Genomic DNA, 13,167 nt, shown 5'->3' on the forward strand with positions numbered 1-13,167 from the left:
TGTAGTCCCTGTAAATCTCTAGTGCTGGGAACTACAAACCCCATCTATTCTCAACTCAGGAAGCAGAAGAAAGGTGTTTCAGATGTCTTTTATTGACCTTAGCAAGACGCATAATAGAAAAATGATCAAAACATTCTCTACAAAAATAAAAAGATCAACTCGCTACAATGGATGAACACGATCTGATGGGAGGAGCTAAACGATATTACACACCAGGTCAACACGATCTGATGGGAGGAGAGGGGAGGAGCTAAACTATATTACACACCAGGTCAACACGATCTCATGGGAGGAGAGGGGAGGAGCTAAACGATATTACACACCAGGTCAACACGATCTGATGGGAGGAGAGGGGAGGAGCTAAACGATATTACACACCAGGTCAACACGATCTCATGGGAGGAGAGGGGAGGAGCTAAACGATATTACACACCAGGTCAACACGATCTCATGGGAGGAGAGGGGAGGAGCTAAACGATATTACACACCAGGTCAACACGATCTCATGGGAGGAGAGGGGAGGAGCTAAACGATATTACACACCAGGTCAACACGATCTCATGGGAGGAGAGGGGAGGAGCTAAACGATATTACACACCAGGTCAACACGATCTCATGGGAGGAGAGGGGAGGAGCTAAACGATATTACACACCAGGTCAACACGATCTCATGGGAGGAGAGGGGAGGAGCTAAACGATATTACACACCAGGTCAACACGATCTCATGGGAGGAGAGGGGAGGAGCTAAACGATATTACACACCAGGTCAACACGATCTCATGGGAGGAGAGGGGAGGAGCTAAACGATATTACACACCAGGTCAACACGATCTCATGGGAGGAGAGGGGAGGAGCTAAACTATATTACACACCAGGTCAACACGATCTCATGGGAGGAGAGGGGAGGAGCTAAACGATATTACACACCAGGTCAACACGATCTCATGGGAGGAGAGGGGAGGAGCTAAACGATATTACACACCAGGTCAACACGATCTCATGGGAGGAGAGGGGAGGAGCTAAACGATATTACACATCAGTTCAACACGATCTGATGGGAGGAGAGGGGAGGAGCTAAACGATATTACACATCAGGTCAACACATCCATCATGAAACAACCTTAACCTTGTTCTGTTCCTCAGTCCGACAGCGTCCACAACCTTTTGTTTAGAAACGCAGTAAAACCACAAAACACACAATCCCCCCCCACCCCCCCACAAGGACTTTCAAATGTTCCTGTGACCTACAAGATCATCCGCTCAGTATTTCTGACCAGAGAGGAGGAGGTGTTAGACATTCAAGTTTCCCTTTTTGTTCCCTCACAAGAGTCTTCAGACCTCCCTAAGTGACGTCGTAGAAAAGATGGCGGTCCTGAAGGAAAGGAGATGAGGAAGGAAGGGAAGCTTGTTGAGTCCATCACAAAAAACGTGCTTCTAGGAAAGACCCACTCTTCCATAAGATTTGAATACTATATAATTTAATATCGGATTAATTTAATTTACACAAAAAAACTGCAATTGAAAAAAATAAACTCTTTAAATTGCGTTTAAAGCGAGAATCCCCCCAAGTCAAACATGATATCAGAACTAAAAGGGTATACTGAGCCAGCTGCAGTAGAGATGGGCTAGAGACAGAGAGACGAGGGGGAAGGTAGGTTTGACCAGGCACTCGTCTGTTAGTAGGTAGCAGAGGATGATGAGTTACTATGAATAACTATACACAGACAGACAGACAGACAGACAGACAGACAGACAAGGCAGACAAGACAGACAGACACACAGACACACTGCAGAGAGGGCCTGGTTTGTACATGGTCCAGTCAGTCATTAGTAGCAGTGGTTGGCTGAGCGTCCGGCTCTCTGCAGTCTGCCTGAAAAGACTCCCTATATTGTGCACTAAGTTTGACCAGAATCCACATAGACCTCTGGTCAAAAGTAGTGCACTATATAGGGAATAGGGTACTGTTTGATACACATATGGTTGTGTGTCGGTGTTCTCAGATGGTCTGGTATCCAGCATGGCTCCTCTTCCTGCCGATGAGGTAAGCGATGAGAACGATGAGAACCAGGCCGGCCAGAGCAGCTCCCACGACGATGGGAATCAACATGCTGTCCTGATCCAACTGACACTCCTCCGCTAGAGGGAGGGAGAAGGGGTATGTGGAGGGAGAGGGGGGATGAGGAGGGAGAGGGGGGATGTGGAGGGAGAGGGGGGATGTGGAGGGAGAGGAGGGATGTGGAGGGAGAGGAGGGATGTGGAAGGAGAGGGGGGATGTGGAGGGAGAGGAGGGATGTGGAGGGAGAGGAGGGATGTGGAGGGAGAATGTGGAAGGAGAGGGGGGATGTGGAGGGAGAGGAGGGATGTGGAGGGAGAGGGGGGATGTGGAGGGAGAGGGGGGATGTGGAGGGAGAGGGGGGATGTGGAGGGAGAGGAGGGATGTGGAGGGATGTGGAGGGAGAGGGGGGATGTGGAGGGAGAGGAGGGATGAGGAGGGATGTGGAGGGAGAGGAGGGATGTGGAGGGAGAGGAGGGATGTGGAGGGAGAGGGGGGATGTGGAGGGAGAGGAGGGATGTGGAGGGAGAGGGGGGATGTGGAGGGAGAGGAGGGATGTGGAGGGAGAGGGGGGATGTGGAGGGAGAGAAAGAAAAACAGAGATGTAACTCATGTGAGATTCATGTTGCTGACTGAAGCTCATCGTAACTGGAATAAACATTTATTTAAGAACAAGATTTGGATTCTATGACTTTGCACTTTTCTCCTCTGAGTGATGACATCACTGATGACGTTGGGCAGTAGACTTGAAGTGTCATCGTACATGAATGATAGTGTCTGTTGTAGTGCACTAGAAACTAGCCTGATTCTCTGTACACTAGACATTATTAAATAAACTACAGAACTTCTAATCAAGGACACATTGACTAAGGGTAGAGAGAGGAGATGGATAGATCATATGAAAGGGTAGAGAGAGAGAGGAGAGAGATGGATAGATCATATGAAAGTGTAGAGAGAGGAGAGATGGAAAGATCATATGAAAGTGTAGAGAGAGGAGAGATGGATAGATCATATGAAAGTGTAGAGAGAGGAGAGATGGATAGATCATATGAAAGTGTAGAGAGAGAGGAGAGATGGATAGATCATATGAAAGTGTAGAGAGAGGAGAGATGGATAGACCATATGAAAGTGTAGAGAGAGGAGAGATGGATAGATCATATGAAAGTGTAGAGAGAGAGGAGAGATGGATAGATCATATGAAAGTGTAGAGAGAGAGATGGATAGATCATATGAAAGTGTAGAGAGAGAGAGGAGAGATGGATAGATCATATGAAAGTGTAGAGAGAGAGAGGAGAGATGGATAGATCATATGAAAGTGTAGAGAGAGGAGAGATGGATAGACCATATGAAAGTGTAGAGAGAGATAGGAGAGATGGATAGATCATATGAAAGTGTAGAGAGAGATGGATAGACCATATGAAAGTGTAGAGAGAGAGGAGAGATGGATAGATCATATGAAAGTGTAGAGAGAGGAGAGAGATGGATAGATCATATGAAAGGAGAGAGGAGAGATGGATAGATCATATGAAAGTGTAGAGAGAGAGGAGAGATGGATAGATCATATGAAAGTGTAGAGAGAGGAGAGAGATGGATAGATCATATGAAAGTGTAGAGAGAGGAGAGATGGATAGATCATATGAAAGTGTAGAGAGAGGAGAGATGGATAGATCATATGAAAGTGTAGAGAGAGAGAGGAGAGATGGATAGATCATATGAAAGTGTAGAGAGAGAGGAGAGATGGATAGATCATATGAAAGTGTAGAGAGAGAGGAGAGATGGATAGATCATATGAAAGTGTAGAGAGAGGAGAGATGGATAGATCATATGAAAGGGTAGAGAGAGGAGAGATGGATAGATCATATGAAAGTGTAGAGAGAGAGAGGAGAGATGGATAGATCATATGAAAGTGTAGAGAGAGGAGAGATGGATAGATCATATGAAAGTGTAGAGAGAGGAGAGAGATGGATAGATCATATGAAAGTGTAGAGAGAGAGGAGAGATGGATAGATCATATGAAAGTGTAGAGAGAGAGGAGAGATGGATAGATCATATGAAAGTGTAGAGAGAGGAGAGATGGATAGATCATATGAAAGTGTAGAGAGAGAGGAGAGATGGATAGATCATATGAAAGTGTAGAGAGAGAGAGGAGAGATGGATAGATCATATGAAAGTGTAGAGAGAGGAGAGAGATGGATAGACCATATGAAAGTGTAGAGAGAGAGGAGAGATGGATAGACCATATGAAAGTGTAGAGAGAGGAGAGATGGATAGATCATATGAAAGTGTAGAGAGAGAGAGGAGAGATGGATAGATCATATGAAAGTGTAGAGAGAGAGGAGAGATGGATAGATCATATGAAAGTGTAGAGAGAGAGAGGAGAGATGGATAGATCATATGAAAGTGTAGAGAGAGAGGAGAGATGGATAGATCATATGAAAGTGTAGAGAGAGGAGAGATGGATAGATCATATGAAAGTGTAGAGAGAGAGGAGAGAGATGGATAGACCATATGAAAGTGTAGAGAGAGGAGAGATGGATAGATCATATGAAAGTGTAGAGAGAGAGAGGAGAGATGGATAGATCATATGAAAGTGTAGAGAGAGGAGAGATGGATAGATCATATGAAAGTGTAGAGAGAGAGGAGAGAGATGGATAGACCATATGAAAGTGTAGAGAGAGGAGAGATGGATAGATCATATGAAAGTGTAGAGAGAGAGAGGAGAGATGGATAGATCATATGAAAGTGTAGAGAGAGAGGAGAGATGGATAGATCATATGAAAGGGTAGAGAGAGAGGAGAGATGGATAGATCATATGAAAGGGTAGAGAGAGAGGAGAGATGGATAGATCATATGAAAGTGTAGAGAGAGAGAGGAGAGATGGATAGATCATATGAAAGGGTAGAGAGAGAGGAGAGATGGATAGATCATATGAAAGGGTAGAGAGAGAGGAGAGATGGATAGATTATATGAAAGGAGAGGAGAGATGGATAGATCATATGAAAGTGTAGAGAGAGAGAACGCTAGATTAGATCATATCCGGTACCTTGTGCAAACTGTCCTCTGGTGATGCCGAAGGGCTGGACCTGCAGGTGGAAGGTGTTGAGGGAGAAGTTCTGGTCTACAGACAGAGTCTGTTCTGAACTACACATGTAGCTACGCCCCAGGGAGCCACGCAAGTAGTCCAGACTACTGTTACTGGTGTTGAACGGGGCTGGAGGGAGGGAGAGAGAGAGAGGAAGAGTAGAGAGGTAGAGGTGAACAGAGATCCAGACATTGTTATGGAACATTTTTATAACATTTAACAATTATTCAACAGAGAGACAGAGAGAGAGATAAAGAGAGAGGGACATATAGAGAGAGAGAGAGGGACAGAGAGAGAGAGAGAGAGGGACAGAGAGAGAGAGAGCGAGGGACAGAGAGAGAGAGAGAGAGAGAGAGAGAGAGAGAGAGAGAGAGAGAGAGGGGGACAGAGAGAGAGAGAAGGACAGAGCGAGAGAGAGGTACAGAGCGAGAGAGAGAGGTGGTAAAGGTGAGTGGTAGTATATATAATCTCAGTCCTGAGAGTCCAGTGTAACATACTGGTACTGTTTGGTCTATATGAACACTATTGATAACAGAGGAAACACTAACCTGTCATATCAGACCAAGCTGCTACCACAGACAGACCAGTCAGGTGGTACCTGTTAGACGTGGTGTTCTGGAAAGACAAGAAACAACATCAGCCACAGAGAGGAGAGAGAATTGACAGACAGACAGATAGATAACCACAGATAGGTAATCAGACAGACTGATAACCAGTCAGGCAGACAGGTAAACAGACAGGGAGCCAGACAGACTGATAACCAGACAGGCAGGGAGGCAGACAGACAGACAAAAGTGTAAAAGACTGACAGACAGGTAAACGGTAGAGTGATGATGTCACCAGAGTAAACAGGAAGCTGAGGTTGGTGGCACTGCCCTGTGTCAGCACCAGGGTGGCGCTGGTGGGGTCACATGATCCTGAGCTGGTCGTCTGATTGGGCTGCAGGTTTACTACTTCCTGGATAGTCTGTCAATGAGGAGGAGAGGGATAGGTTATTGTGTGTTACTGGGACAGTGTGTGTGTGTGTGTGTGTGTGTGTGTTACCTTATTCTGTGAGGCAGAGAAGTGGGAGATGTTGAGCTGCAGTGCCATGCGGGCCAGCAGACAGACGGTCCCGTTGCTATTGGAGACAGAGTAGCTGCCCTGGTTAGGGGTTCCAGGGGGGGTGGGGACGGGGGTGGGGGCTGCTGTGGTGGTGGATGGGGGTGGAGGCGGGGCTGTGGTGGTGGAGGGGGATGGAGGCGGGACTGTGGTGAAGCTCTGGTCAGCAGTACACACACTCTCTGGGAAGAACAGAACAGACGCTTCAGACCAGCTTTCACACAACACGGGTCAATACCCTCATACTGTTCAGACCAGCTATCACACAACACGGGTCAATACCCTCATACTGTTCAGACCAGCTATCACACAACACGGGTCAATACCCTCATACTGTTCAGACCAGCTATCACACAACACAACACGGGTCAATACCCTCATACTGTTCAGACCAGCTATCACACAACACGGGTCAATACCCTCATACTGTTCAGACCAGCTATCACACAACACGGGTCAATACCCTCATACTGTTCAGACCAGATATCACACAACACAACACAACACTGGTCAATACCCTCATACTGTTCAGACCAGCTATCACACAACACAACACGGGTTGATACCCTCATACTGTTCAGACCAGCTATCACACAACACGGGTCAATACCCTCATACTGTTCAGACCAGCTATCACACAACACAACACGGGTCGATACCCTCATACTGTTCAGACCAGCTATCACACAACACAACACGGGTCGATACCCTCATACTGTTCAGACCAGCTATCACACAACACGGGTCAATACCCTCATACTGTTCAGACCAGCTATCACACAACACGGGTCAATACCCTCATACTGTTCAGACCAGCTATCACACAACACGGGTCAATACCATCATACTGTTCAGACCAGCTATCACACAACACAACACGGGTCAATACCCTCATACTGTTCAGACCAGCTATCACACAACACAACACGGGTCAATACCCTCATACTGTTCAGACCAGCTATCACACAACACAACACGGGTCAATACCCTCATACTGTTCAGACCAGCTATCACACAACACAACACGGGTCAATACCCTCATACTGTTCAGACCAGCTATCACACAACACGGGTCAATACCCTCATACTGTTCAGACCAGCTATCACACAACACGGGTCAATACCATCATACTGTTCAGACCAGCTATCACACAACACGGGTCAATTTTTATTTTATTTTTTTTTATTTTACCTTTATTTAACCAGGTAGGCAAGTTGAGAACAAGTTCTCATTTACAATTGCGACCTGGCCAAGATAAAGCAAAGCAGTTCGACAGATACAACAACACAGAGTTACACATGGAGTAAAACAAACATACAGTCAATAATAAAGTATAAACAAGTCTATATACAATGTGAGCAAATGAGGTGAGAAGGGAGGTAAAGGCAAAAAAAGGCCTTGGTGGCAAGGTAAATACAATATATCAAGTAAAACACTGGAATGGTAGTTTTGCAATGGAAGAATGTGCAAAGTAGAAATAAAAATAATGGGGTGCAAAGGAGCAAAATAAATAAATAAATTAAATACAGTTGGGAAAGAGGTAGTTGATAGGGCTAAATTATAGGTGGGCTATGTACAGGTGCAGTAATCTGTGAGCTGCTCTGACAGTTGGTGCTTAAAGCTAGTGAGGGAGATAAGTGTTTCCAGTTTCAGAGATTTTTGTAGTTCATTCCAGTCATTGGCAGCAGAGAACTGGAAAGAGAGACGGCCAAAGAAAGAATTGGTTTTGGGGGTGACCAGAGAGATATACCTGCTGGAGCGTGTGCTACAGGTGGGAGATGCTATGGTGACCAGCGAGCTGAGATAAGGGGGGACTTTACCTAGCAGGGTCTTGTAGATGACATGGAGCCAGTGGGTTTGGCGACGAGTATGAAGCGAGGGCCAGCCAACGAGAGCGTATAGGTCGCAATGGTGGGTAGTATATGGGGCTTTGGTGACAAAACGGATTGCACTGTGATAGACTGCATCCAATTTGTTGAGTAGGGTATTGGAGGCTATTTTGTAAATTACATCGCCAAAGTCGAGGATTGGTAGGATGGTCAGTTTTACAAGGGTATGTTTGGCAGCATGAGTGAAGGATGCTTTGTTGCGAAATAGGAAGCCAATTCTAGATTTAACTTTGGATTGGAGATGTTTGATATGGGTCTGGAAGGAGAGTTTACAGTCTAACCAGACACCTAAGTATTTGTAGTTGTCCACGTATTCTAAGTCAGAGCCGTCCAGAGTAGTGATGTTGGACAGGCGGGTAGGTGCAGGTAGTGATCGGTTGAAGAGCATGCATTTAGTTTTACTTGTATTTAAGAGCAATTGGAGGCCACGGAAGGAGAGTTGTATGGCATTGAAGCTTGCCTGGAGGGTTGTTAACACAGTGTCCAAAGAAGGGCCGGAAGTATACAGAATGGTGTCGTCTGCGTAGAGGTGGATCAGAGACTCACCAGCAGCAAGAGCGACCTCATTGATGTATACAGAGAAGAGAGTCGGTCCAAGAATTGAACCCTGTGGCACCCCCATAGAGACTGCCAGAGGTCCGGACAACAGACCCTCAGATTTGACACACTGAACTCTATCAGAGAAGTAGTTGGTGAACCAGGCGAGGCAATCATTTGAGAAACCAAGGCTGTTGAGTCTGCCGATGAGGATGTGATGATTGACAGAGTCGAAAGCCTTGGCCAGATCAATGAATACGGCTGCACAGTAATGTTTCTTATCAATGGCGGTTAAGATATCGTTTAGGACCTTGAGCGTGGCTGAGGTGCACCCATGACCAGCTCTGAAACCAGATTGCATAGCAGAGAAGGTATGGTGAGATTCAAAATGGTCGGTAATCTGTTTGTTGACTTGGCTTTCGAAGACCTTAGAAAGGCATGGTAGGATAGATATAGGTCTGTAGCAGTTTGGGTCAAGAGTGTCCCCCCCTTTGAAGAGAGGGATGACCGCAGCTGCTTTCCAATCTTTGGGAATCTCAGACGACACGAAAGAGAGGTTGAACAGGCTAGTAATAGGGGTGGCAACAATTTCGGCAGATAATTTTAGAAAGAAAGGGTCCAGATTGTCTAGCCCGGCTGATTTGTAGGGGTCCAGATTTTGCAGCTCTTTCAGAACATCAGCTGAATGGATTTGGGAGAAGGAGAAATGGGGAAGGCTTGGGCGAGTTGCTGTTGGGGGTGCAGTGCTGTTGACAGGGGTAGGAGTAGCCAGGTGGAAAGCATGGCCAGCAGTAGAAAAATGCTTATTGAAATTTTCAATTATGGTGGATTTATCAGTGGTGACAGTGTTTCCTATCTTCAGTGCAGTGGGCAGCTGGGAGGAGGTGTTCTTATTCTCCATGGACTTTACAGTGTCCCAGAACTTTTTTGAGTTAGTGTTGCAAGAAGCAAATTTCTGCTTGAAAAAGCTAGCCTTGGCTTTTCTAACTGCCTGTGTATAATGGTTTCTAGCTTCCCTGAACAGCTGCATATCACGGGGGCTGTTCGATGCTAATGCAGAACGCCATAGGACGTTTTTGTGTTGATTAAGGGCAGTCAGGTCTGGGGAGAACCAAGGGCTATATCTGTTCCTGGTTCTAAATTTCTTGAATGGGGCATGTTTATTTAAGATGGTTAGGAAGGCATTTTTAAAAAATATCCAGGCATCCTCTACTGACGGGATGAGGTCAATATCCTTCCAGGATACCCCGGCCAGGTTGATTAGAAAGGCCTGCTCGCTGAAGTGTTTCAGGGAGCGTTTTACAGTGATGAGAGGAGGTCGTTTGACCGCTGACCCATTACGGATGCAGGCAAAGAGGCAGTGATCGCTGAGATCTTGGTTGAAGACAGCAGAGGTGTATTTAGAGGGGAAGTTGGTTAGGATGATATCTATGAGGGTGCCCGTGTTTAAGGCTTTGGGGAGGTACCTGGTAGGTTCATTGATAATTTGTGTGAGATTGAGGGCATCAAGTTTAGATTGTAGGATGGCTGGGGTGTTAAGCATGTTCCAGTTTAGGTCGCCTAGCAGCACGAGCTCTGAAGATAGATGGGGGGCAATCAGTTCACATATGGTGTCCAGAGCACAGCTGGGGGCAGAGGGTGGTCTATAGCAGGCGGCAACGGTGAGAGACTTGTTTTTAGAGAGGTGGATTTTTAAAAGTAGAAGTTCAAATTGTTTGGGTACAGACCTGGATAATAGGACAGAACTCTGCAGGCTATCTTTGCAGTAGATTGCAACACCGCCCCCTTTGGCAGTTCTATCTTGTCTGAAAATGTTGTAGTTTGGAATTAAAATGTCTGAATTTTTGGTGGTCTTCCTAAGCCAGGATTCAGACACAGCTAGAACATCCGGGTTGGCAGAGTGTGCTAAAGCAGTGAATAGAACAAACTTAGGGAGGAGGCTTCTAATGTTAACATGCATGAAACCAAGGCTATTACGGTTACAGAAGTCGTCAAAAGAGAGCGCCTGGGGAATAGGAGTGGAGCTAGGCACTGCAGGGCCTGGATTCACCTCTACATCGCCAGAGGAACATAGGAGGAGTAGAATAAGGGTGCGACTAAAAGCAATAAGAATTGGTCGTCTAGAACGTCTGGAACAGAGAGTAAAAGGAGGTTTCTGGGGGCGATAAAATAGCATCAAGGTCTAATGTACAGACAAAGGTAAGGTAGGATGTGAATACAGTGGAGGTAAACCTAGGTATTGAGTGATGAAGAGAGAGATATTGTCTCTAGAAACATCATTGAAACCAGGAGATGTCATTGCATGTGTGGGTGGTGGAACTAATAGGTTGGATAAGGTATAGTGAGCAGGACTAGAGGCTCTACAGTGAAATAAGCCAATAAACACTAACCAGAACAGCAATGGACAAGACATATTGACATTAAGGAGAGGCATGCTTAGTCGAGTGATCAAAAGGGTCCAGTGAGTGGAGAGGTTGGTTTAGGGTCACGGCGATTTAGACAGCTAGCCAGGCCAACCGGTAGCAAGCTAGCATAGGATGGAGTCTGTTGTTAGCCACCTCTTGCGTTCGGTCAGTAGATTAGTAGGGTTCCGTGTGGTAGAGGGGATTAATCCAAATCACACAACAACAACAAAAATAAGAACAGTAGATATAGTTATAGAGGCCCGAGAAGAAAACATAATAATAAAAATAAATAAATTGTCCGATTGTCTATTCAGTTAGCAGCCGGTAAGACAGCTAATGGTTAGCGGGCCGCAGATGGGCGTTCAGGTAACGTCGCGACAGAGGAGCCAGCCGGATCTCATTCAGGTAGATAACGTCGGCAGTCCGGTTGTGAAGGCCCGGTGGGGCTCCGCGTAGGCAGTGAAACGGGTCCGGATAGGTGACTGCAGCCCAGGAGTGAATGATGGAACTCAGGAGTGATTGACGGAGCTGGCTAGCACCGGAACAATCGATGTTTGCTCCGGAATCGACGAAAGCCGACTGTCACACGGATAGCAGCTAGCTAGCTGTGAGATCCGGGTATGAATGTCCAGAGAGCAGTTGAAATCCAGGGACATGGAGAGAAAAATTGGTCCGGTATGTTCCGTTCCGAGCCGCGCTGTGCCGTACAAAACTGGCGATAGATTTTCGATAGATTTTCGAGCTAAAGGACAGCCGATGACCACAAACCGTGGTTAGCTTCTGATTAGCTTCTGGATTAGCTTCTGGGCTAGCTCCTGGCTAGCTTCTGGCTAGTTTCTGGCCAGCCTCCTGGAGTTTCTGGCTAGCTTCCTGAAGGATTGCAGATCTGAGGTAAATAATACTTTTTTATAAATATAAATTGGTGAGGCTGGTTGCAGGAGAGTGTTTAGAAGATGAGTTGATGGAAAATAAAAATAAAATGTATGTGAAAAAAGTTGTAAATATATATATATACAGGACACGACAAGACGAGGACAAAAGACGTCTGAACTGCTATGCGATCTTGGAGACACATCCATCATACTGTTCAGACCAGCTATCACACAACACGGGTCAATACCATCATACTGTTCAGACCAGCTATCACACAACACGGGTCAATACCCTCATACTGTTCAGACCAGCTATCACACAACACGGGTCAATACCCTCATACTGTTCAGACCAGCTATCACACAACACAGGTCAATACCCTCATACTGTTCAGACCAGCTATCACACAACACGGGTCAATACCCTCATACTGTTCAGACCAGCTGTCACATAACACGGGTCAATACCCTCATACTGTTCAGACCAGCTGTCACATAACACGGGTCAATACCCTCATACTGTTCATTTAAACACAATAAGTTAAGTGGTCAAAGTCAAACATGTAAAGGAATAACCAAATGGTTGATGGTCAGTGAACAGTTGTTAATGGTTGATGGTCAGTGAACAGTTGTTAATGGTTGATGGTCAGTGAACAGTTGTTAATGGTTGATGGTCAGTGAACAGTTGTTAATGGTTGATGGTCAGTGAACAGTTGTTAATGGTTGATGGTCAGTAAACAGTTGTTAATGGTTGATGGTCAGTAAACAGTTGTTAATGGTTGATGGTCAGTGAACAGTTGTTAATGGTTGATGGTCAGTAAACAGTTGTTAATGGTTGATGGTCAGTAAACAGTTGTTAATGGTTGATGGTCAGTGAACAGTTGTTAATGGTTGATGGTCAGTGAACAGTTGTTAATGGTTGATGGTCAGTGAACAGTTGTTAATGGTTGATGGTCAGTAAACAGTTGTTAATGGTTGATGGTCAGTGAACAGTTGTTAATGGTTGATGGTCAGTGAACAGTTGTTAATGGTTGATGGTCAGTAAACAGTTGTTAATGGTTGATGGTCAGTGAACAGTTGTTAATGGTTGATGGTCAGTGAACAGTTGTTAATGGTTGATGGTCAGTAAACAGTTGTTAATGGTTGATGGTCAGTAAACAGTTGTTAATGGTTGATGGTCAGTAAACAGTTGTTAATGGTTGATGGTCAGTGAACAGTTGTTAAT

The 13,167-nt window shown here is 45.6% G+C and overlaps 1 protein-coding gene across 1 annotated transcript in view; it reads right to left on the bottom strand.

Annotated features, from left to right (window-relative positions):
* Positions 1-74: 74 nt before the first annotated feature.
* lamp1a (lysosome associated membrane protein 1a) overlaps positions 75-13,167 on the bottom strand; it is a 20,870-nt gene continuing 7,777 nt past the window's right edge. Inside the window, exons 5-9 of the mRNA XM_090207161.1 lie at positions 6,182-6,420; positions 5,978-6,103; positions 5,686-5,752; positions 5,099-5,266; positions 75-2,138 (exon numbers count right to left, since the gene is read on the bottom strand). Of these exons, the coding sequence (XP_090063287.1) occupies positions 1,999-2,138; positions 5,099-5,266; positions 5,686-5,752; positions 5,978-6,103; positions 6,182-6,420 (740 nt within the window). The 3' untranslated portion in view covers positions 75-1,998. The remainder of the gene's footprint in view (positions 2,139-5,098; positions 5,267-5,685; positions 5,753-5,977; positions 6,104-6,181; positions 6,421-13,167) is intronic.

Source organism: Oncorhynchus mykiss, chromosome 18 (assembly GCF_057628025.1).
Source record: "Oncorhynchus mykiss isolate SJ-2025 chromosome 18, ASM5762802v1, whole genome shotgun sequence".
Classification (NCBI taxonomy): Eukaryota; Metazoa; Chordata; class Actinopteri; order Salmoniformes; family Salmonidae; genus Oncorhynchus; species Oncorhynchus mykiss.